Consider the following 24,744-nt stretch of genomic DNA (forward strand, 5'->3'; position numbering starts at 1 on the left):
TGAACATGTTCCTTTGGCTGCAGCAGTCAAACGTGACTGAACTCACTCAATGCTGGCACATGGCCTTCCTGCCTGGCTAACAAACGAGCCACTCAGAAGCTCACTATAGCTCATTTTGTGTTTTTGTGAAGAAGTTCTGCGGTGAAAAGATATTGTTTTGTATTTTTTACAGGCTGGCATTTAACTTGTTAACAATATCACCCCCACTGTGCTGTGCCTGCAAAGCCGACTCGGTGAAGTCTGCATGTGCACTATTAATGACATGAATAATAAAATGTCACAGGATCGCAAGACGTTCGCCATCAGAAATGCTATCAAGTTGTTAACTGTCACTGAAATTTGTAGGCCGCTGAGCCCATTGAGAGTAACACGCACATGCAGTGTCTGCGTGTCATGGGGCCAGCTGCTGTCACATGAGGCCGACTCTGCCATCATCGTGCAAAAGCAGCCATTGACAATGTACAAATCAGCAAGAACAGCTTTGTCCCAACAGAATCTTATGGACACTGAAATCTGAATTTTATAACACATGTCACAAAATATTTTTTTGATTTTTTTTCAAATATGTGAAAATTCTTAGTTTGTGGCTTGTACAAAAATAGCCAAATTTGCACTGCAGGCCATAGGTGGCCAAAAACTGATCCAGAAAATAAGGACTGCCTAGGCGATACAATGCTATTTACCCTCAGGAGCCCTAACCCCCTCCGTGGGTCACACGACAACTCAAACCCAAAGCACACCAAATTAAACCCATCAACCTCCCTCTGCTCTACATTTTCCCTTCCCAAATATATTTCCCAACTCAATTCATCCACTGCTAAGCACCAAATCCCCCAAGTCAGATGCTGGAAAACTCCGATTCACCCACTCTCTCCCCTGAGGCCCTCTTTGAACTCAGAATTGGTCCAAGCTCCTCAGCGCACCGCCCTACAGTCTGGAAGCGGCATTCTGTACTCCTGACGTCTTGCTGCTGTGATCACACTGGCTTCCTCTCGTCCCTCAAACACCCCTCTTGTCCCTTGCCACCACAGACTCCGCAAGGTCCTAAAACAGCCGTTTCACACTTGGCTCTGTGAGAGACACCTGAGTGATCACGACGGAAGGCAAAAGGAAGAAGCTAAGAGACCAGTCAGGGCCGTTCCATTTCTGTACGCTTCACTGTCGAGGCTTACAGATAGAAAGTCATTCTAAAAAATACCCAAGAGTTCCATGACCCAAAAAACCCCACTGTTTTGAGAAACATGGCTGTGAACGTCTAATTTCTTTACTGTAACATGTAAGGTGCTATATGATGTGACTCTCTCAACTCTCCATCCCCATCTCCAAGCCCCTTATTATACCCTCCATCGGTGTGAACATAGCAAGCTTCAATCTCCACACTTTGGCTCACCAAGCCCTCTCTGCCACTTCTCCCTTCTTGGTTTAGCTAATTTGTATTTGTCTTAGAATAGTCCTCATTTGGATAAATGTTATACTTTCTTCATCTGAAATAATCTGAAAATATTATTCATCTGATTTTGGATTTATTGTCTGGAACAGAAAGAAGAGAGATCCTTCGTCTTTCTTACTCCTGAATCTCCAGAATCTAGACAACAGTGCCTAGCCGACGGCACATATCCAATAAACAGCTATCACGTGAATAAGAAATCTTATTTTTTTTAAAGACTTTGAGAGAGAGAAAGCATGAGCAGGGGATGGGAAAGAGTAACAGAGGGAGAGGGAGAAGCAGACTCTCCACTGAGCAAGGAGCCCTGCAGCACAGGGCTCGATCCCAGGACCCCAAGATCACAACCATGAGCCGAAGGCAGACGCTTAACCGACCAAGTCACCGAGGTGCCCCTATCTTACCAATTTTATAACCCAGTACACAGTGTTGTATCTGGCACGCAGCAGGAATTCAACACACGTATATTAAAAAACCATGAAATGAAAATTCAGGCCCAAAGATGAAGAGCCTTGAACAGCAGGCCCAGTGATGGCAGGTTCCACCTTCATTTCCTGTTCCTTTCTTTTTATCCCTTCAATCTTCAATTAGCACTTCTCAGATTTCAATTTTCCTCCGACCTTGTTTCCAACTTCTTCCACCACATGGTTCACAAGGTCCAAAGAAAATCAGACGCAGCCTCAATTTTACATGTGGCTCTCTACTTCAAGCAGCATGTGGCCACTTTGAAAAATATGTAAAATTCCAAGCAGTGATAGAATATTACAAATAAAATATATTTGGAAAATCATGAAAAGAAAAATCCTGAGCACCTCTTAACAGAATTTAAATGTCTGGATTTAGTTTGGACTTGCTTATTAAAAAGCATAAAAAATTCCAGTAGGAAGCTATCAAATTATCCAGGGCTGGGGGACATATTAAATACACAATTTATACGCTGTGAAATTCAGTGGTTTTCTAAATAAAAACTACATTTAAAAATGCTTAAAAGAGCATAATGCTAAATTCTGCCAATAAAATTTTAATAAGAATATAGAAACATATAAAAATGATTCTTACTAAGTTATTGTCATCCTGGAAAGCATAATGCAGAGTTGTAATCCATTTATTATCTCCATTCACTAATACATCCCTTTCTTCACGAAAACATGCTGTCTGAAAAGGAAAAACAAAGATGTTTTTTAATCAGAGGACACTTTATATATATATATATATACACACACACATACATAATGCAAACAATGGCTTAATGTGTTTATTATACTTTCAGTCCTAGAAAAGGAAAATGTTTATTATACTTCCTGTCCTGGAAAAGGAATATGTTTATTATACTTCCCGTCCTAGAAAAGGAATACATCCGTCTGATATGACTTTTCAACTAGTCAAGCACCCACAGAAAGTGGACAATGGGAATAGTACACTTGAAAACATTTTATATTTAAAAATACTGCTATAGTTAAAAAAAAAAAAAAAAGAAAAACAGAAAAAAAGCACGCATGCATTTAATGACCACAGTCCAACCTACCATTTAGATAATATAAACAATAACATTTTGCCATCTCTACTTCTGTTCTTTTTATTTTTAAGAAACAAAATACAAGTAAATTGTAGTCTTCCTCCTCCTTATACATTTCCCTACTTCCTCCTGATAAAATGAATAATCCGTAGTGCATACTATGCTCTTCCTTTCATATGCTTTGATCACATATGTTATGTGTCCAAAACACAACAACTGTTTTACATTTTGTAAGTTTACATGAATGTTAACAATTTTATCTACCCTGTTGCAATTTGGTTACTTCTTATTCAGTGATGGCTGTTTTCCCTTCAACTGCTATGGCATTTGCTTGTCTGAATATACCAGAATTTATGTATGCAAACCCCAACCAGGAAAACATAGGTTACTTCCAATCTTGTTTTTATGATGTTGCAATGAATATATTTCTACAAATGTACAAGAGCCTCTCCAGGGCATATACTTAGAAGTTGAAATGATACCTATAAGCATTTTCCACTTTACTAGACATAGCCAATTTTCTCTCCTAACTGTGTACTGATTACTATCCTCACCCAGTGTAGAAATCTCCCTTACCCCACCCCACATTCTCAACTGCATTTGGCATTATTGGACTCTTAAATGTGTCAATATGATGGGTGTAAAACCACACCTCAATGTTTTTTCATCAACATATTCCCAATTCTCCATGTAGATAAACAGCAAACATGCTTACAGGACATCTGAACTTTGTCTCTGAATTGTTCCCTCCCTTTGTCCATTTTCTCTAATGAACTGTCTTTTCCTTTTCGATTTGTAAAAGTTTTAATTTATTCTGAGACCACATTTTCACTATTACAAAGGTACGTCTGGAGATACTTAGAAATATGTGGCTAAAAAAATAATAATTTTATACAATACATTATAATTTATAATCTATCATCTTTAAAGTTTTAACTTAAAAAATCCACTACGTCAGCAAGTTCAAGAAGAACTGAAAAGTAAAGTGAAACCCAAGTCTCCTAAGTCATACCCCATACTCACATGGTCATGTGTGTCCAGAAGTCACCATCAATGACGCTGCAAAGTATCTTCTCAGAAAATTGGTCTCTGTAAGCATGAACATGCGCACGCACATGCACACACACAATATTTGTGTGGTACCCCATTTCCCCTCGTTTTTTTTTTCTTTATACAAATCAGATCACAGTGCTCTAAGTTTTTTTTTTTCAAGTAATGATATACTGAACAGTTTGCCACACCAGTAGAGACCCACCTACCGCCTAATTCTTAACGGCTGCACCATGTCCATGCACGCTGAAAAGCCATCACACAGTATTTGACTGATAGGCAGGGAGGGCTTAGTTACTTATTTGCCATAAAACAAATTCAATAGCCATGATATACAAAACAATTAACATTAATATCCCCTAATTAGGTACCTTAATTTTTTCCATGTATTCCCATAAATTTTATTTGATCAAATGAAACTTCCTAAGTCATGCATGCAATAGCACCAGAGAAAAATTTAAAAATAATTAAACCTTAAACCAAATAAATGGGCAGGTTGACCTGACAATTCGATTATTAAAATCCACATCATTACGCTTTGGTTCACTTTTGCGGTAAAAGAGAACCACTTGACACACTCACTACTAAGTCGTGTTTCAGAATTTAAGTGACCTACGATTCTCATTTGCTGCTAATGGTTCTGAGTAAAGAAGGTCAGAGCCCAAAAAGAGTCTTTGCTCCTGACTATCTTATTATGACAGCTTTCTGGAATCTCACAGACATTCCAGCTAAATTCTAGTAAACGTCTGATTAGGGACTCCAAACTCAACAAAGCTCTAAAGATGTTTTGTCAACAGATTAAACATTAGGATTAGTACATTCTCATCTATTCTAAACTGTTTCAGCGAAAAAATAAATTTAAAAAATAAAAAATATAAACTCTGACCTAAAACTTCAAACACATACAAGAGAGAAGAGTACAACCCCCTCCTCCCCACAACATCCTCATCAACCAACTTCAACAATGATGTTATTGTTCAATCCTGCTTCATCTACACCCCCACCCCCTCAACCCATCCCTCAACCCCTGTCCAGCACCTTTCACATACCACCCTCCCTCCATGCACAATATGCGTGTGTACACGCACAGGGTTTTTTCTGAAGCAAATCCTAGACATCACGTGACTCTATTCATAAGTACTTAGGTATTAAACTATCCCTATTAATGCCTCAGATACTGAGTTCAGATGTAAAGCATTGTGTCCTTTTCTGCTTCAGTAGGTCACATTGTCCTCAGTGATCACAACCGGGGATGTGGGGGTTACGACAGTCTACTATAAAGAGGCTGCTACACATCCTACAAAGTACAGGACAGACCCCACAAGGAATCATCTGGCCCCAAATGTCACAAGTGCCACTGCTGAGAAACCCTGTTTCAAATCGATATTAACCAAACCACGATGCATGTGCACAAGGTTCATCACTCCATGTGGATAAAGGCTATAATAATGTCTACTTCTATCTTAAAAAAAAAAAAAAACAACTAAAAAAATTTTTTATTACCATATAATGTATTATTTGTTTAAGGGGTACAGGTCTGTGAATCATCAGTCTTACATAATTCACAGCACTCACCATAGTACATACCCTCCCCAATGTCCATCACCCAGTTACCCCATCCCCCTACCACCTCCCCTCTAGCAACCATCAATTTGTTTCCTGCGTTTAAGAGTCTCTTATGGTTTGTCTCCCTCTCTGGTTTCATCTTGTTTCATTTTTCCCTCCCTTCCCTTATGATCCTCTGTCTTGTTTCTCAAATTCCTCCTATCAGTGAGATCATATAATTGTTTTTCTCTGACTGACTTATTTCACTTAGCATAACACCTCTAGTTCCATCTACGTTGCTGCAAATGGCAAGATTTCATTTCTTTTGATGGCCGCATAATATTCCATTGTATATATGTACCACATCTTCTTTATCTATTCATCTGTTAATGGACACCTAGGCTTTTTCCTGAGTTTGGCTATTGTGGACATTGCTGCTATAAACATTCAGATGCACGTGTCCCTTCAGATCACTACATTTGTATCTTTAGGGTAAATACCCAGTAGTGCAATTGCTGGGTCATAGGGTAGCTCTATTTTCAACTTTTTAAGGAACCTCCACGCTGTTTTCCAGAGTGACTGCACCAGCTTGCATTCCCACCAACAGTGTTGGAGGGTTCCCCTTTTAAGCCATTTTTTAATATCCTCCTATAAAAACAGAGTATCTAAATAGATGAAAATGTAATAAATATGTAGGAGGGGTTACTGGAGGTCATAGAGCTTCTTCAGATGCCGTCACAGATCAGGAGAATGGGAGGGACTGCTGACGCACTGACAGAGTTTGTGAATGATGAACGGGCAGCGACAGCAACCTCTGTACCCATAAGGTTAGTTAGCAAAACTCAGCTGCCCAGGTACAGAAAGAGAGAGGGTATCCTGCTACCTTCCACTGATGCATGTCCCACTTATCATTTATTTGTGATATACCTTAAATGGAAATAAATGCAGCCAACAGGTCAGGGATAGATCTTTGAAAAAGTATCTAAAGCATCAAAAACGCATAGGTCAAAAATCAAGACATTTTGCTGCTTATCTGTAAGTTATTAAACATCACTGGTAGGCTCAGTTTTCCAAAGCTGGATAAGTCATGGCCAGAATAGAGTTTTTTTAAACACGTGTTTAAAAAAGGACTTGATAACTCAAGCACAGAAATACAATTCCACTCTACTTCAAAATGAAGCTCTCTGCAAAAATTTCAGTGTTGAATTTCTTCCTAAAAGAGGAAAGTTTCATGTGGTGAAAAACCAATGAATTCTGTTACGCTGAAAATAAATAAAAAATTAAAAAAAAAAAGAGGAAAGTTTCAAGCAGTTTTTTTTAATTTAATTTAATTTTATTTGTGTGTGTTTCAAAAATCATTGTTTATGTACCTCACCCAGTGTTCCATGCAATATGTGCACTCCTTCAAGTAGTTTAAGGAGAGCTCCTTTTAAATACTGAACCAGCTTTGTGTCCCTGAAGTAAAACTCACTCAGTCATGTTGTTCCCACAAGTCCTTTCACACACTGCTGAATTCCATTTGCTAACATGTCGTTAAGGTTGTTTGTATCTATGCTCATGAGGCACTCTGGTCTTTAATTTTCTCTGTATGGTCCCTGTCGGGTTTTCTATCGGAATAATATAGGCTTCACAGAATGAGTGTTGCTTCCCAGGCCCCAAGGGCCACCTCCTCCTCTCTGCCTTGCAGAATCTCCTTAAATTTGTTTTCTATATAATGTCCAGGGTCTTTAAAACTGTTCTTACTGGAAGGGATAGGAAGAAATATATCTACTCCATCTCATCCCAGAAAGGGAATATATACACTAATGTTAATTCAACAAAATAATTTAATTTCCAATTTCTTGTTTTATCTTCAATTTTGCCACTTCTTCTATAATGAAAGCTAACCCAGTGATCCTTCCTTTTTCTTCTAATTCTCCAGAACATACTAACTTCATAGAAAACAGTGCAAACTTTAACTCAATTTTTAAAACTTCTAATGCTGAAACACTAAATGGACTACAATTATGATTTCCATGAAACAATTAGAACAGATTTATTTACTCTTTCTTACTAATAAGACTTGTTGCTCCAGCTGCTGACAATGCTGTCAGCTCCCTCACGGTCTGCCTCAGTTGCAGAAGCTCTATGATCCCAAGGCCACGTCCTGCTGGAGGTGGCCCAGAGTCAAAGAAAGATTTCTAAGAGCTGTTTTCTTCTCAAAGAGATCTTCCGAACCTCCAGAGCTACTGTTGAGCCTATGCAGCAGTCTGATCCTCTTACAAGTTCAAATACTAAAATACTTCCACCCTGAGGCCCCTGAGTGCCCTACCCCATCTGGCCACTCACCATGATCTCCCACGGCAGGAGATCCCCAGAATCCCCCCAAATCTATGTGTAATGTCAGTTTCAACCAGACCATACCAGCTATCCAGCATCAACATAAAAACACTGGCAATTCTTTCAAGAGCAGATTTTACTACCATCCTTCAATAATATAAAAAACATAAATTTAACTGTGTAATTAGCAATCAAGAAACTTCTTGGGGCGTCTGGGTGGCTCAGTGGGTTAAAGCCTCCGCCTTCGGCTCAGGTCATGATCCCAGGGTACTGGGATCAAGCCCTGAATTGGGCTCTCTGCTTGGCAGGGAGCCTGCTTCCCCCTCTCTCTCTGCCTGCTCTCTGCCTACTTGTGATCTCTGTCTGTAATATAAATAAATAAATAGATCTTTAAAAAAAAGAGAGAGAGAGAGACTTCTTAAAGGGCACATTCGAAACTCCTGCTGACTTCCACTTTGAGCAGAACATAGATAAATATGGAATAATATAAACGAGTTACATCAAGTTGGAAATCCATTATTGCAAAATTTCTTCCTATAAAATAAACTGGTTTCCACACCTCCTTTTCACATAAATATACAAGCCCCACATCCAGTGTTCAGGCAATATGAGTTAAACATCAGGAAGTATAACTTTTATTTTTTTATGAATTATAACTTTTATCATCACTATATCATAACTATAAATTGTGGAACTTGTCTTAGGTCTTAAAAATAATGCCACCAAAGGTACAATGTTACTAAATGATATTTAAGGATCTATTGGCTTTGTAATTTTATAGGTCTCTAAAATTATTTCTGAAACATTACTTAAATATTCCAATAATTAGAATCTTACCTCAGCTCTTTTCAGCATTTCCCATTTGTTCAATATTTTCATGGCAAATACCTTATCTGCATTTTTTAGTTTCACTACAGCAACCTAGAAAAAGAAATACAACTTTTAATATATGACAATATAACAAGTAAAACTTTTTTCAGTCATCCATTTTTCTTTTTCCTCTCTGTAAGAAAATAAATACCAACATTATCAATGATTTCCATGCAGTTCATACTCTAAGATCCGAAATCAAATAATATTGTCAGTTGAAAAATTTACATTAATAAACACGTGCCAAATAAATACATGTATTTTTTAACCCTGTATCAAGTGATTGTATATTATACCCTCCTTTTCAAGTTCTCTGCTCTGGAATTTAAACTCAACATCTACTATCACTAGGAAACTGACTAAAATGTACAACACTGAAATAAACTAGGGCTTAGTGAATACCACGTGCCAAATTCCAACACAATGCTATAAGGGAAGGCAGATGCCAAAACAAATGTTTCATGGGTATCAAATAACATAAAATAAACTGAAAATGATATTATTTTTCACACCACATATTCATACCCACTGTATGACAACCCCCATCTCTCTCTCTTTCTCTCACACACACACAAACCACCCCTGAAGATCAGGTAAGGCTAACAGCTCAACAAATTGTAGACTTCACACATTCCTTTTCAACATTAAAAGAAACAAATATTTTTTGTATTTTGAATTTTAGTTAGGGATCAAAAAACTGACAAATATAAATAAATAAGCCTCAACAAACTGATTCCATTGCTGTTTCTACCTCTCTGCTTCTGTGTGACTAGCTAATCTCAGAGGAACCTTCCAGCTCACAGGGGACGCTGCAGGGCTGCGAAGGCACAGAAGAGCGGGAACTAAGTTTGTTTCCAGTTCCTGAGGGCTGGGAAGAGGAAGACAAGTACTACCTTAACATGAAGAAGGAGAGAACAAACTATACACAGCATGTCTTCAAATAGTTCAAAGGGCTATTGCCGAGGACAGAGAATAGGTTTAACTCAAGTATCAAAAATTTTAAAATCTTAATGGCAAATGTACATATTAGGAGCATTTAATGAATTTATATTTGGGTTAGACTGCAATAAAAGTAATATGATCATATAATTAAAATCACTGTATAATACTATATAAAATAGAATATTTCTTGATAATCCTCATAAATGGTTATAATGACGTGATTATAATTTTTTATCAGTTAAAATGGTGGGAAAGAGGAATAGCTCGATTTCAAGTGCAATCACTTTAGTCTTCACTCATTTCTGGTCCTATCTGCAAAAATGATGGACTGGTTAAACTGTTCTCCCAGTGGGTTCATGGGTTAAAGAAAGGGGGCTGTCTATGACACAGAAACAACCTGAATTCCATCAATAGAAGAACAAATAAAATGTGGCACATATATACAATGGGATATTACTCAGCCATAAAAAAGAAGGGAATCCTGCTTTTATGACAACATGGATGATTCTGGAAAATTTTTAAATCTTAACAGCAAATATACATATTAGGAGCATTTAGTAAGTTTATATTTGGATCAGATTGCAATAAAGGTAGCAAGATCACATAATTCAGACCACTGTGTAATACTATATAAACTAGAATATGCTAAGTGAAATAAGCTAGACATAGAAAAACAACTACTGTATGATTTCATTTATATGTGGAATCTAGAAGAGTCCAAGTCATAAAATCAGAGAATAGAATGAGGATTGCCAGGGGATAGAGGAGATGGGGAGATGTTGGTCAAAGTGTACAAAGTTCCAACTGTAAGATGAGTATGTTCTGGTGGCTTGATATACAGCACGGTGACTATAGTTAGCAGTCTTGTACTGTATACTTGCAAGTTGCTTAGAGAAAAGATCTTAAATGTTCTCACAAATTAAAAAAAAAAAAAACCTAAGTAAGGTGATAGTAACTTACTGTGGTAATCATCTTACAATACACAAATGCATGAAATCATCACTTTGTACACCTTAAACCTCCACAATGTTATATGTCAATTATATCGCAAAAAAGATGGGGGAAGAAAATGGGGTCTCTCTAGACTCACACTGTACGTTGAGAGTACAAACAGATAATAGGAGCTCTGAGCTTAACACACTTATATTCAGGACAGGAAAGAGACCTTGTCTATCGCTTAAGCCATCCTTATTCTGATTTAGGGAAGAATGGCTGAAAGACTCTAAGACTTAAGATTTCCCCTCCTCGGGTCCTTGGGAGAAGACTACTCCTAGCTGTGAGTCTCACCAGCTCTCTACGCTTGAGGATATAAGGATCTGATGATCCTGGTGGAAGTAATAGTAGTAGTACCCAGCAGCACACACTGAGCGTGCTCTCAATGCCAGATTCTCTTCTGAGACTTCTATGCAGGTCCACAATCCCTTACCTGCAATGCTAAAGCCAAAAGGTTTTCACAGTTCATTTGGCAGCAGTTACTGACATTGGGCTAATTACAGTTATGTGGGGTTTGGTTTTTAAATCTCATTTAGTGTAAAGACGAGCATGCTTCGTTGTAGAAACACCAATGCATCTGCTTTACAGGTGCTGCTCCAAACCCCAACAGGAGCCCTTCATAAAACAGAGCATGTGCACTAAATCACCTTTCTAAAATCTAAACAATACTGGAACCGAAACCACCTCTGGTCTATAGCACGGTGCGGGGAATGAGCATGTCCTAAACACTCAGACGCTGAGCTAGCACGTACCGCCGCTTTTCAGGATAGCGGAAACAGCATGCCCTGGGCAGCCAGACCACCCAGGTTTTAATCCCGGCTCTGCCATTAACGGTGTAGCTCTGGGCAAATAATGCAACCTTTCAAAATTTCAGTTTTCTCATCAATGTAACAGTGTTACTAATAGTAATCATCTTATATAACTGTCGCAAAGATGAAAATAATTCATACAAGTAGAAAGTGCTTACCATTCAGCAGTGTCCAATAACCCCAGTTACTATTATGTGGCAGACATCACACTAGTAAATAAGCACATTGTAGCCCAATCTCTTAACCTTCTGTTTGCCCTACCCCCCAGCACACAGCAGACATTACATATTCCAATTTATTCAATTCTTTTAACTGTGAAGTAAGAAACTCCGACCTCTTCAACTTCTAATAACTTGGTATCCCTGATACATAGAAATACAGTTAGGAATATCCTCAACTAAAAATATATACAAATAAAAATGAAGCCACAACATTTATTCAAGTGTGATGGTTTCCAACAGTAACATATTGGGAATAACTTAAATATTCTGAAAGATGAGATTTAGTAAATATGTCACGAAACAGAAAATCATATTTTTAAAAATATTGTTAAAGAACACTAATAAGCAAAAATGCAGAATGTATCACTGGTAAGAAGTTTATTAAAGTTTGCATACTGATTATTTTTTTCTGTATATACACAAAATACATACCTATGCCAGATGAATACAGAGAAAGATAGGCAACAAAATGTTGAAAGATCAGGAATTTCTCAGTGATATGATTTCTACTCCTCTTCCTGCATTTTCTGTGTGGACCATGCACAATTTGAAGCATGGAATGGGATCATGTGACATACCACACCTCACCCTGGTCAGGAAGTGACCGCTAATTCCTCGGGTGCTTAGTGTGGCTGGTGGGGGCCATGCTGCACACATGTGGTCATCAGAGTTCCACAATGTTGCACTGTGAAAACCATTCTCCACACTACCTATGACAGGTTCATAAGCTGCCTTCAACCTTCTCTGGAATGTGGCAGGATGTAATGAAATTTTAAAATGTCAGTTCAGGAAATATTCTTGAATGCCTAAGTTGATGACATAGTAAGACAAGACCATGAAGCTGATGAAATGCTAAAGTAAAATAAAACTCATCTTGCTTTTCTCCTCTAATACTACAGATCATTTTCGTGTTTGTGGCAGTAGAAGGAAAAACTCAGAAAAAGAGGCTCCTCCCAGGACTGTAACTTCAGGTTCTAGATTCTCAAGAACCACATTAACTGATATACAAGAGGGCATGTATGTTAAAATGTCCTTTCTTACTTAATTTGATCAAAAGAAATAGTACTCTTGGTATGGACTGGAAGACCACAAATTTAACACAAAACAAAGATGCAGTTTTTAAAAATGCCAAACATAGACATGCCTGTTTAAAGGCTTCATACTGAAAGCACTATAATGTTGGAAAAACTGCCAACATGACAGGAAGAAGTCAGTGACAGACATCAACAAATGAGTTCTTACACCCAGTTTAAGTGTCTGCACTTACAGCTACAACACATAACGAAGGATTTATCCCACTGCATTAAATAAAATTTCAATCTTCAATAACAGTTCCCACATGCAGTTCTCAAATCTAGTCTAAACTCAGCACATCCAGAATTCACCTTACCTTCTCTGGCCCATTCCAACAAACCTGCCTTTGCATCCAGCCTGGACGGCTCTACCGGCCCCTCCACTTCTGCCTTTAACCCCCACGATCTATTCTCAACCTTGGCAGTCCTAGCAATCCTGTTTCGATGTATCTCGGTTGGTGACGCTCCTCTGCTCCAAACCTCCCACCCTCTCCAAGTAAAAGTCAACCTGCTATAACTTACAAGGCCAACATATTCTGGTCTTCTGACCTTCCAGATCTTGTATGCTCTCTCTTCCCAGCTCACTCTGCTCCAGACACACTGCTCACCTGGCTCAATCCCAACCCAGGGCCTTTGCACTTATTCCTAGGTCTCAAGTAGTCTCCCCCAGTAAAATCACATGATCTGCTCTCTCAAACTGAACTGAGAAGTGTTCCTTCCTGAACAGTCACTACCCTGTCACACGTTCTGTACCATCTCCCGCTTCCTCTTCCCCTTTGCTCTTATTATTTAACAAACAGTTAAGGCATCGATATTATCAGCTTTAAGTACACTACTAAACTGATACTGAAACTCGAGTTTAAACAAGGTATTATGGGACACCTGGTTGGCTCAGTCGGTTAAGCGTCCAACTCTTGGTTTCAGCTCAAGTCATGATCCCAGGGTTGTGGGGCCGAGCCTCAAGTCAGGCTCCACGTTCGGCAGGGAGTCTGCTTGAGACTCTCTCTCCTGCTGCCCCCCCCCCCGGTTCATGCTCTGGCTCTCTAAAATAAATAAATAAATATTTTTAAAAAACACAAGTCATTATGGTAAGACACACATTTGCGGGGTTTTTTTTTTAAGATTTTATTAAAATTATTTATTTGACACAGAGAGAGAGAGAGACAGTGAGAGAGGGAACACAAGCTGGGGGAGTGGGAGAGGAAGAAGCAGGCTTCCCAATAAGCAGAGAGCCCAATGCGGGGCTCGATCCCAGGACTCTGGAATCAGGACCTGAGTCGAAGGCAGCCGCCCAACAATTGAGCCACCCAGGCGCCCCAACAATTGTGTGTTTTAAGATTAAGTGTGTCTGGGATTACTCTATCCCATGCTGCTCTCTTAATGACATGTGTGGCTTTTAAAGTCTCACTTCACAACTTCATCTTTATCTCCTTTTTTTAAATCTCCAGTGTATAATGTCTATCATCATTTATTACTAGTACTAATGATAAAATCACAAGAACAAGCCTCATGTACAGAACACATACTCTGTGCCTGGCACTGGGCTGAGCTCCCACACCGCCCTCCAGGCAGTCCCACATCACTCATTCCCCAGTGACAGAGCTAGTGCCCTTTACTACTGTTAAGTACTAAACCCTTCTACAGGTCCTCAAGAGATCCTCCCACTCATCTCCCCATCATCTTGATACCTTTTGACATGGTAACGGTCATCACTGTTAATATGCATGGAAATCAGTGCGCTTGTTTTTTATAATGCTCTGTCAGTGATCAGTTTGTATTCAAATATTTACTGGGGGAAAAAATAGTCTCTTTAACAAACAAACTAAAAACACTACAAAGAGTTCACTGAACAGCTGGAGGTATCCTTTCCTTGGAGACACAATTTATACATACAGTACCAACCGTCAGAACATTTAAAAACTGGGCCAGGACGGGCATCAACCCCTCAGAACAGACATGGGCTACATGAACACGGCGTGTCCCGCACGGCATGCCCCGGTGGACTCAGGCAGCCCTGTGTATGCGGGGCAGTCAAAGGTCAATCATGCAGGAGAATCTCATGCTGCCTTACTCTCCCTCGAATCCCCTAGAGAACCAGGGTACAAGAATGTTTACAGAAGAATGAACAGCTCAAAATAATTCTCCCTCAGACCCTAGGACTAGGCTACGCAGACACCGAAGGGCCTAGTTATAGTATGTAGAGGAAGCAGGCTAATTAAAAGCTTTTTGACACCTGAAGCAGGGGTAGCAGGCCAAAGCAGCAAGCTCTCCCACCAAGCTCTGAAGCCCAGAAGCCTTGAAGCTGCCGGAGCAAGGCTGGAGCAGGCGGAAGCGGTGAGCCACCAGGAAGCTGTGGACACGCAACACCCAGGGCGTAAGTTAAAGGTTTTCCTGAAAGCAAAAAGGAAAACCCAGCGTTAAGTTAAGCAGTAACTGACAACAAGTGAGTCGTAGAGAGAAGGTTCTTAACTGGTAGAGCTGCTGATTTTTTATTAGGTCTTAGCTCATTTATTGTTTCCCTTGATGTATGCATTTCTTGAAGGAGTTCCGTAACTTATGCTTTTATTTTCATAGTTTTTTTTTTCTTTTAGGAAAAAGCATAATTGATAGAAATGCTGCTCCTATCAGATATCCAGGCCAGAGGTGAGCCAGAGGCATCTATAAACCTACTTACAAATTCCTGAGAGAAGACAAAATATCTTGGAGGAAATAGCTACCTCTTAAGGGTTGTCTCTGCATTTTAGAATCTATCAGTTGAGAAATACAGGATGGAAAAGGCCGCCAGAGCACTTTTATCAGGAATGAATAACTATGTGGTAAGAGCTCAGAATTCAGCAATACTACTTTTCTATTCAAAATTCAGTCTTAAAATAAATTATATGCAATCTGTTGCTTTTATTTACACATTTTAACTGATACTCATATACTGCAAGAATAAAAAAAGAAAGGAAAGAAAGGTGCAGGGGGAAGGAACCTTCTCACACGAAATCTCAAATACCCTCAGTCGTGCGCTCAGGACTCTGACTTGACTCTGGAGGTCTAACGGCAGCAGCCCAGGCCAGGCGGGACTTGCTCCCAGTCCCCATGGCCATGCTGCCATGTGTCCCGCACACGCCCCGGCCCTTCAACCCACCCAAGCAGCAGACCTGTAGGGCAAACATCCCTGGACTTGGCTATCGGCCTCACTTAACCCACTGTATAAGTATCAATAATACTCTAGTGCCCTATCCTTTCTTCCAGTCTTTTTTATGGAAAAAAATTATTTAAATATTTTTATTATTGCTTTATTTCCTTCCATAGCTCAACCTCCACTGAGCCCTAAAATCTACCTTCAGTCCCACCACTAATTCTCTGTCCCTTACCAATCTTCTAAAATGCCCTGTGCCACCTGTCCTTTCTACTTGTCACCCCACAATTAAAGACCTGGGGACCTACTTCCTAGAAAGTAGATCCTTTGCATTCCCTCATATCATCTTTAAATGTCTCAGTATTTCTATGTATCCTTACTTCTTTTCATTTTTAACCCAGGGAAGAAATGTCCCCACGACTCTCAAAGCTAATGATACCACCTGAGATCTTGATCCCAGACCCTCTCCTTCCTTCTTACCCTTTTTCCATTAAAGATTTCTTTCTAGACTTCAAGCACCCCTTTCTTCTGCTTCCTGAATATCAATTGGTAAACTTTTCCAAGACCTTTCCCACCCAAAAACCAAAAAATTAAACGAAAAAATTGACCAACTACCACCCTCCCCTCAAGGAGCTGATACTACATCCCTTTTCCAGAATGCATCATTTCTCCATGAAGCACATTTTTTAAGAATAGTATGTGCTTGCTTTTCCCACTTGCTCATCATTTATTTGCTTCCCAGCCTCTTCCAATCCCTTACTTCCATCTAGTTTCTATTTCACTCCACTCGACCAAAATTACTCTCTCAAAGATCCATAATGACTTAATTTCCAAATAAAATCTCTTGTTCTCATTTCTCATCTGCTTCAAACCTTCTTCATCACTGACCACTACTGACAAGCAGTATACTCTCCTACTTTTCTTTGACTTGATAAATGCTCCCCAATGACCCCTACTCTGGCTTTTTAGATGCCCTCCCCCTTCCTGACTTGTGTATCTATCCCAAGTTCCCACCTCATGAGTGTATATGCTCATGACTCCTAAACCCTGATCTCCTAATATCGATGCCCTTATTTCTAACAGCCTACTATTCATCTCTAAATGTTCAGCAAATATTTGAAATTCAGCAAGTCAAAACCCATCTATATAGCAAACTCACGTACTAAGCTGCACACCTCAATCGTCCATGAGCTCCACCCGTAACTCATCCTTGACAACCAAGTGACTTCTTTCCAATCTGTCCCTCCCACCTACCACCAGCCTGGTTCAACCCCTCATTATTTCAACTAGAAAATGTTACCAAAAACCTTTTTGACCACCTGATAATATGCCAGACATTATGCTAACTGCTAAGAATACAAAAATAAAAGAGCTCTTGCCCTCAAAAATCTCACACTCTAATGTGGGAAACATACCTGAAGAATTACAGGACAACCTGGAAGAGGTAAAAATAAGATCCTTTTAAAAGCACAGAAGATAGATTCCTGACCCAAAAGGTGAGAGTGGGGGAGGGAGGTACCATGTGAATATATCTGTTAAAGTGTTTTGGAAGAGGTGACTGACACCTGAGGTCTTACACAATGCACCCCAGAGAAGGGGGTCGTGGGGGGTTTGACTAGAGGAGGGGATTCTGGGAAGGGGATACAGATGAGCAAGAAACAGAAGCCAGAAATACCTGTGTGGGGGAGAGGGGTCAGGATGCTCAGGGACAAGGAAAGATTCCCCCCCTAGCAGGGAATAGAAGGAAATGAGGCTGAAGTATCCCAATAAGGAAGAGCTTGCATGATGTGTTCATCAGTAGAAACTTAAAATATGAATAATAGGAAGCCATTCCTCAGAGCTGCCTTTACGTATATCGCTTTAGCAGCTCTATGGAGAGATGGAAAGAAACAAGAAGCTGATGTTAAAGACACCAATGACCCAACTGGGGAAGAGAGGAAGAAATTCAAGAAAATTCAAGAAATACTTAGGATATGAAAGTTGGTGGTGAATTAGATGTGGGGATGGAGAGAGAAATCCAGGCTCTCCATGCCTCTGGTCTCTTCTCTCTCCACTCCTTCCTCAACACTATCACTGGTACTACCCTCCTGATTGTTCCAACTCTCATGCCTCTACTTACAGCCCTCTAGTCTTCTCCCATTCCTACAGAATAACGTTCCTTAGCATAGCATGGCCCATTACTCACATTCCAGGGATCTTCCAACCACCACCACCACCAGAAACTCTATATTCCACTCATAAGATCCCTAACTGCTCCCTGAATTGAAGGAAATTCACTTCAATTAAAATTTTTTGAAAACCTCTTTTGATTCTAATAGAATATAATTATAGAAAACTTATAAAATCAAAGTATTAGAAAATAGCCACAGATAACATTATTTCATAGAGAAAAGAAAACTACTCTGAAATCCTATAACTTTGTCCATACCCTTACAATCAGCAAGATCCTCTTCTAATTCTGCAACAAATTATTTATTAAAATCATTTGAGAGGCACCTGGGTGGCTCAGCGGGTTAAAGTCTCTGCCTTTGGGTCAGGTCATGATCCCAGGGTCCTGGGATGGAGCCTCACATTAGGCTCTCTGCTCATCAGGGAGCCTGCTTCCCTTCCTCTCTCTGTCTGCCTCTCTGCCTACTTGTGATCTCTGTCTGTTGAATAAATAAATAAAATCTTTTTTAAAAAATCATTTGAAATGCACTGAAAGCATCATGTGCACACTATGAAGAGTATCCTTTATAATACAGAAAAAATATAACCACCTAAATATTCATTCTTTCATTTTACAAATACGTATTGAATGCCTAGCATGTCCTGGACCCTGTAGTAGGTGCCTCAGTACTGCAGAGAAATGAATATCCTTATATTCACAAAGAACACATTCTAGCTTAACGTTACCGTTGAGTCAATTACAGAACAGTCACATTATGGACTTCTATGGAGCCATGAGAAACCAGGTTTGCCAAGAAATATTTCAACACATGGGGAGAAGACTTAAAATTATTTGGTAAGAAAAGTCAGTTAGATATTAATGTTGACAAAACTATTCCAATTTTACTATCCATGAATAGAAATAACATTAGAAAGAAAAGCCCAAAAATGTTAGAAGTAGATCTCAAGGTCATGTACCATTTTCCCTCTTGCTAATTAGACAGTGACTCTAACCAAGGGCATGGAACATATTTGGATTACAGTACGTGATTAGAAAGTATTACTTTCATTAGTCACAACAGAGAAGCATGAAAGGAAAAAAAGAGCCTCATTTTTTCTGCTTTTAATCTAATAGGGAAAATTATGTTTAAAAGCATTGTGCTAAGTACTTAGTATAATGAGTAAAGAAATTCAATCCCTGCCTTCACTTGCAGTCCACTGGAGAAGACAAACATTAAGCACAGAAATAAGCAACTGAGAAGTTAGAAGTGTATATGTTAGGAAGCAGTTGTACAGGGGTTCTCCCCTTTCCCATCAGAAAGATATAAGTATCTTACATCTTTACTCCATTTTTATAAACACATTCCACCGACTGATTTCATTCTCCCATTCAGTTTCCTTATGGATTGCATTCTGGCATCAATTATTTCACTGACTTCCATATATGGAATGATTTAAGATTTTATTTATTCATTTACTTACTTACTTACTTGGAAGAGAAGGGGCAGAGGGAGAGGGAGAATCTCACACTCAGCATGGACCCCAATGCCCAGCTCGATCTCATGACCCTGAGATCATGACCTGAGCCAAAATCAAAGAGTCAGATGCTTAACCGACTGAACCACCCAGGAGCCCCTGGAATGATTTTAAAGAAGCAATAGGTGATAAGGAAATACATTTTGTTCAGCAGGGAGGACCTCTGCTTTCTTTGAAAACACATACCCATTAATATTGGCCTTAGATATAATGCAGCAGTCATTTCAAAGTATCTGGAGGAACTGTATCAAAAGAGCTGAGTGTGTGGACAAATTCACTCTGCTCTTGACTCCCCTAGGGCTCAGAAGTTAGGAGTGAATGGAAATGGAAATATTCTACCCCAAAAGCAAAAAGGCTCTACCATCTCTCTTGGAGTCAAGAGGTAAGTACAGAAAAACAAAGAGGAGTAATTCCCCTCCACTTCTGTCCAAATGACGAACGAAGGTGGATTAAGACACTTGTCCACTAGTAATCAGTGGGGAGGCCCATACACTGGAAACCAGTACAGCTACCTGGACACACATACTTTGAGTCTATTTCTGGTGGTATGGAAGATTACATATGTCGAATAAGCTTCCTAAACAACATAAATGTGAGAAACTTTCTAACAACCTTTTAAACACATTTCAGAGATGGGATGAAGGAAACTGGCACAGTCTCAAAACTAAGCGCATCTAAGAATCCTAGAGGACAAGCAAGCACAGCCGGCTTTCACCCTGGACTCTGGAGACTGATCTTGCACTTTGGTGACTGGAGAGGAGGAAGGGATGGGAAATAAAGACTAGGCAGCATAAAAGGTGAAAAACAGAACAGGAAGCCAAACCTAGTAAGTAGATTTATAACAGTCACAGGATATAAGGTCCTTATACAAAAAAATTAATTGCACTTCTATGCACTAGTAAACGCTAAATGCGTCACATGTACTGGACAAAAAGGAGGGTTCATCGGTTGTTGAGTATAGCGTTCTACATCAACTGAGTTTGTAGCTGTTCACATCATTTTCCTTACTGTTGTCTACTTGTATGAGATATTAATCAGTGTGCTAAAATCTCCTACTATGAGGCTCCCATGTGTACCCTTTTACTTCTGTCCATTGTTGCTCTGTAGCCATAAAAGCAATTAATTAGGCCATACAAAGCTATGATGGGTGGGATATAATAAAATTTAAAAATTGGGCTCTGTCCTGCTTAAACTTTGGGGTATATTAAAATTTTGCTTTAACCGATCTGCTCACTATCTGCTGTGTTTCCCGTCATTTATTTTCCACCTCTCTAGCTCATTATAGATGCTACTATTTTCCTTTCACTGGCTATCCTAAGATTACAATTCACAGTATCAAATTAGTATTCTTACCACCTCCTAGACAGTCATTAGATCTTCGAATACATTTAATCCATTTCCCCACCTCCTATCCACTGTGCCATTATGGTCATGTAACCTAAGTGTACATACATGTAGTACTATGACTATTTTATGCCGTCATCAAAAGCCACATTTACCCTTTCTGAAGCTCTCTGTCCCTTCCTACATCCCCGTACTTTATCTAGGATCATTCTCCCTTCCACCAGAAGATTCCCTTTAGTAATTCCCTTAGTGTAAGTCTACTGATGACATATTTTCTCAGTTTTCTCTTTGCCTAAAAGTTCTTTATTTTGTCTTCACTTAAAAAAAATTAAGACATAATTCATATACCATAAAATTCACCCTTTTAAAGTGTACAATTCACTTGTTTTCAGTATATTCAGAAGGTTGTATAATCATCACTGTCTAATGCCAGAATATTTTCATCACTCCCCACAAAACACCCCATACCCAGAAGCAAGCATGCCCCACACCCCCTTCCCATCAGCCCCTGAAAACCACTAATCTACTTTCAGTCTCTATGGATTTGCCTATTCTGGATATTTCATATAAATAGAACAGATAATAAGTGGCTGTTTATGTCTGATTAATTTTACTTAGCATGATTTCAGGGTTCACCCACACCACAGCAGATACAAGTATCTCTTTCCTTGTGGCTTAACAAGATACCAGTGGATGGACAGACCACCTGCGTTCACAGTCTTCAGGTTACAAACACGTGGACTGTTCCCATTTTATTTATTTATTTATTTATTTATTGGCTCTTATGACTAAGGTTCCTATGCATATTCACATACAGGTTTTGTGTGTATGCTTTGTTTTCATTTCTCTTGCATATAAATCTAGGAATAGGATTGCTGGATTGAAAATTGGATTCCTGGACTGGACTGAACTTTTTTTTAAGATTTTTTTATTTGTTCGAGAGAGACAGAGATAGTGACAGAGAGCACAAGCAGGGAGAAGAGGGAGAAGCAGGCTCCCCCACTGAGCAGGAAGCCCAATGCAGGACTCAACCCCAAGACTCCAGGACCACAACCTGAGCCAAAGGCAGACACTTAACCAACTGAGCCACCCAGGTGCCCTGGACTGAATGTTTTCTAAAGCAGCTGCACACTTTACCTTCCCGCCAGCAAGGTACAAAAAAGCGTTCCAGTCCTTCCATATCCTCACCAAAGCTTGCCGTCTTTTTAATTACAGCCATCTTGCTGGATGATAAGTGATATCCCCTAGTGGCTCTGAATTGTGTTTCCCAAATGACTAACGATGTTGGACATCTTTTCATGTGCTTACTGATCATTCATGTATCTCCCTGAAGATACGCCTATTAAAATTATTTGTCAATTTTTTAGTTATGTTATTTGCATTTTTACTGTTGTGTTGTAAATGTTCTTTATAGGTTCCTGGATATTAGATCATTTTCAGATACTTAATTTGAAAATATTTTCTCCCATCTTTTCATTTTCCCAATAGTGTTTTTTAGAACCATCTTTTCACTTTCCCAAAAGTGTTTTTTAGAAGCACAAAAGTTTTTAATTTTGATGAAATCTAATTTATATTTTTCTTTGGTTTTGGTGTATACTTAAGAAACCATTGCCCAACCCAAGGTCACAAAAATTTATATCTATGTTTCCTCTAAGAGTTCCACAGTTTTAGCTCTTAGCTAAGTTTTATCTCTTAACTCTTTAGCTCTCTTCTCTGTTTTGAGTTAGTTTTATACATGGTGTAAAGTAGGGTCCAACTGCATTCTTCTGCATGTGGTATCTAGCTGCTCCTGCACCATTTGTTGAAAAGACTATTTTTTTAATCCCTTGAATGTTCTTGGCACCCTTACCAAAAATCAACTGACCAGGGACGCCTGCCTGGCTCAGTTGGTGGAACACGCAACTCGTGATCTTGGGGTCATGAATTTGAGCTCCACTTTGGGGGTACAGATTACTTAATAAATAAAAGTTAAAAAAAAAAAGAAAAAAGAAAAACAAGTCGGGGCACCTGGGTGGCTCAGTTGGTTAGGCAACTGACTTTGGCTCAGGTCATAACCTCAGGGTTCTAGGATCAAGTCCCATATCAGGCTCCACTCTCAGCAGGAAGTCTGCTTGTCCCTCCACCTCTGTCCCTGCCCCCCCCCCACACACACCTGGCCCATTCTTGCTCGCTCTCTCTCACTCAAATAAATAAAATCTTAAAAATAAAGAAAAGGAAAGGAAAAGAAACGAAGGGAAGAGAAAGGAAAGGGAAGGAAAGAAAAGAAAAGGTCAACTGACCACAGACCTGTGAGTTTTTTTCTGGACTTTGAATTGTATCCCATTGATATGAGATCCTTAAGCCAGGACCACACAGCCTTGATTACTAGTGCTTTGTAATGAATTCTAAAATCAGGAAGTGTGAGTTCTCCCACTATGTCCCTTTTCAAAATCATTTTAATTATTCTGGGTCCCATGAATTTCTACATAAATTTTAAAATCACCATGTCAAAGCTTGGGTTTTGAAAGGGATTACATCAATTTGGGGAGAACTGCCATCTTAACAGTATAAAGTGTTCCAATCAACAAATACAGAATGTCTCTATTTGTCTAGGTCTTCTTTAATTGCTTTTGACTATATTTTAGAGTTTTGCTTTCATTGTAAAATACATATTTTTGCTGGGTATAGAATCATAGATTGACATGTTTGCTTCTTTGAGCAGTTTTACAATTTTCCATTATCTTCAACTTGATCATTTCCCTTGTCAAGTGAACTGTCTTCTCATTGCTTTTTGGAAGTTAAAGTCCTTTTTCCTCTAGTTGTTATTAAAACCCTCTCTTTATTTTTTAGTTTTCAGAAATTTTACTATCATATGCCTGGACTATCATATGCCTGGACATATCAAATTTCACTATCATATGTCTTGATGCATTTATCCTGTCACTCAGTCACAGGAACTCTTGAATCTATGTGTGGATTTCTGTTCTTAGTTAGCTTTGAAAAGCTCTCACAGATTATCTCTTTTCTTCAGATGCTGTTTCTGTCCCATTTTTTCTCTTGTCTCCTTTCTGGAACTATAAATACATACATGTTAATTTTTTCACTGTGTCTAATAGGAATCCTAATTTACTTTTTAATTTTCTGTCCACTTTTTTCTCTCCATACTTCAGCCTAGATATTTTCTACTGACCTAGTTTCCAATCCACTAATCCTCTCTTCAGTTTTCTGTGGTTGCTATGAAACCTATCAAGTTTTAATTTAAGCCACTGTATGTTTTATTTCTACCCTAGGGTCAGATCACCTTAATACAATCTGGGATTGATTTGATTACAACCAAGTTTCCATCTTGTGAGGGCTGGCCTATTTCTATTTGTCCTTCCACCTAAGGGGTGTAACCCTTCAGGGGCCCCAATTAAATACCTAGAATATTTAACAGAGCCCTCCTCTTTATTGAGCTCTAATTTCTAATTTTTGTTCTCCCTGAGCTGTGAGATTTCTGAAAGTTTTCTTTAGCTTCTCTGCCCCTAGACAACTGCCTCCAATTGAAAGGTAGAGCTAAAATGCTGGAGATTCACATCTCAATAGAGCTACTTCTCTGACTCACAGCCCAAGTCCTTACTGATTTTATAGCTCTACACTTTCAGATAAATCTGTATTCTACTCAAGGTTTTCTAGTCGTTTTCAGCTGAAGAGGTGGTGTGATACAATCAAGTGTCATAATCAGAATGAGAAGTTCCTTGCAAATTACTCGGTGTGTCAAATTTCTCAAAATATTCTATAGGGTTTTGATTGGCATTTCACAGAATTTATAGATTACTCTAGAGAACG

The 24,744-nt window shown here is 39.1% G+C and overlaps 1 protein-coding gene across 11 annotated transcripts in view; it reads right to left on the minus strand.

Annotated features, from left to right (window-relative positions):
* CDC42BPA (CDC42 binding protein kinase alpha) overlaps positions 1-24,744 on the minus strand; it is a 324,273-nt gene that overhangs the window by 213,827 nt on the left and 85,702 nt on the right. For all 11 annotated transcript variants that reach the window (XM_080824347.1, XM_080824346.1, XM_080824345.1 and 8 more), the window contains exons 3-4: positions 8,712-8,795; positions 2,504-2,599 (exon numbers count right to left, since the gene is read on the minus strand). In XM_080824347.1, the coding sequence (XP_080680473.1) occupies positions 2,504-2,599; positions 8,712-8,795 (180 nt within the window). The remainder of the gene's footprint in view (positions 1-2,503; positions 2,600-8,711; positions 8,796-24,744) is intronic.

Source organism: Martes martes (genome assembly GCF_963455335.1).
Source record: "Martes martes genome assembly, chromosome: 15".
In the NCBI taxonomy this organism is placed as follows: Eukaryota; Metazoa; Chordata; class Mammalia; order Carnivora; family Mustelidae; genus Martes; species Martes martes.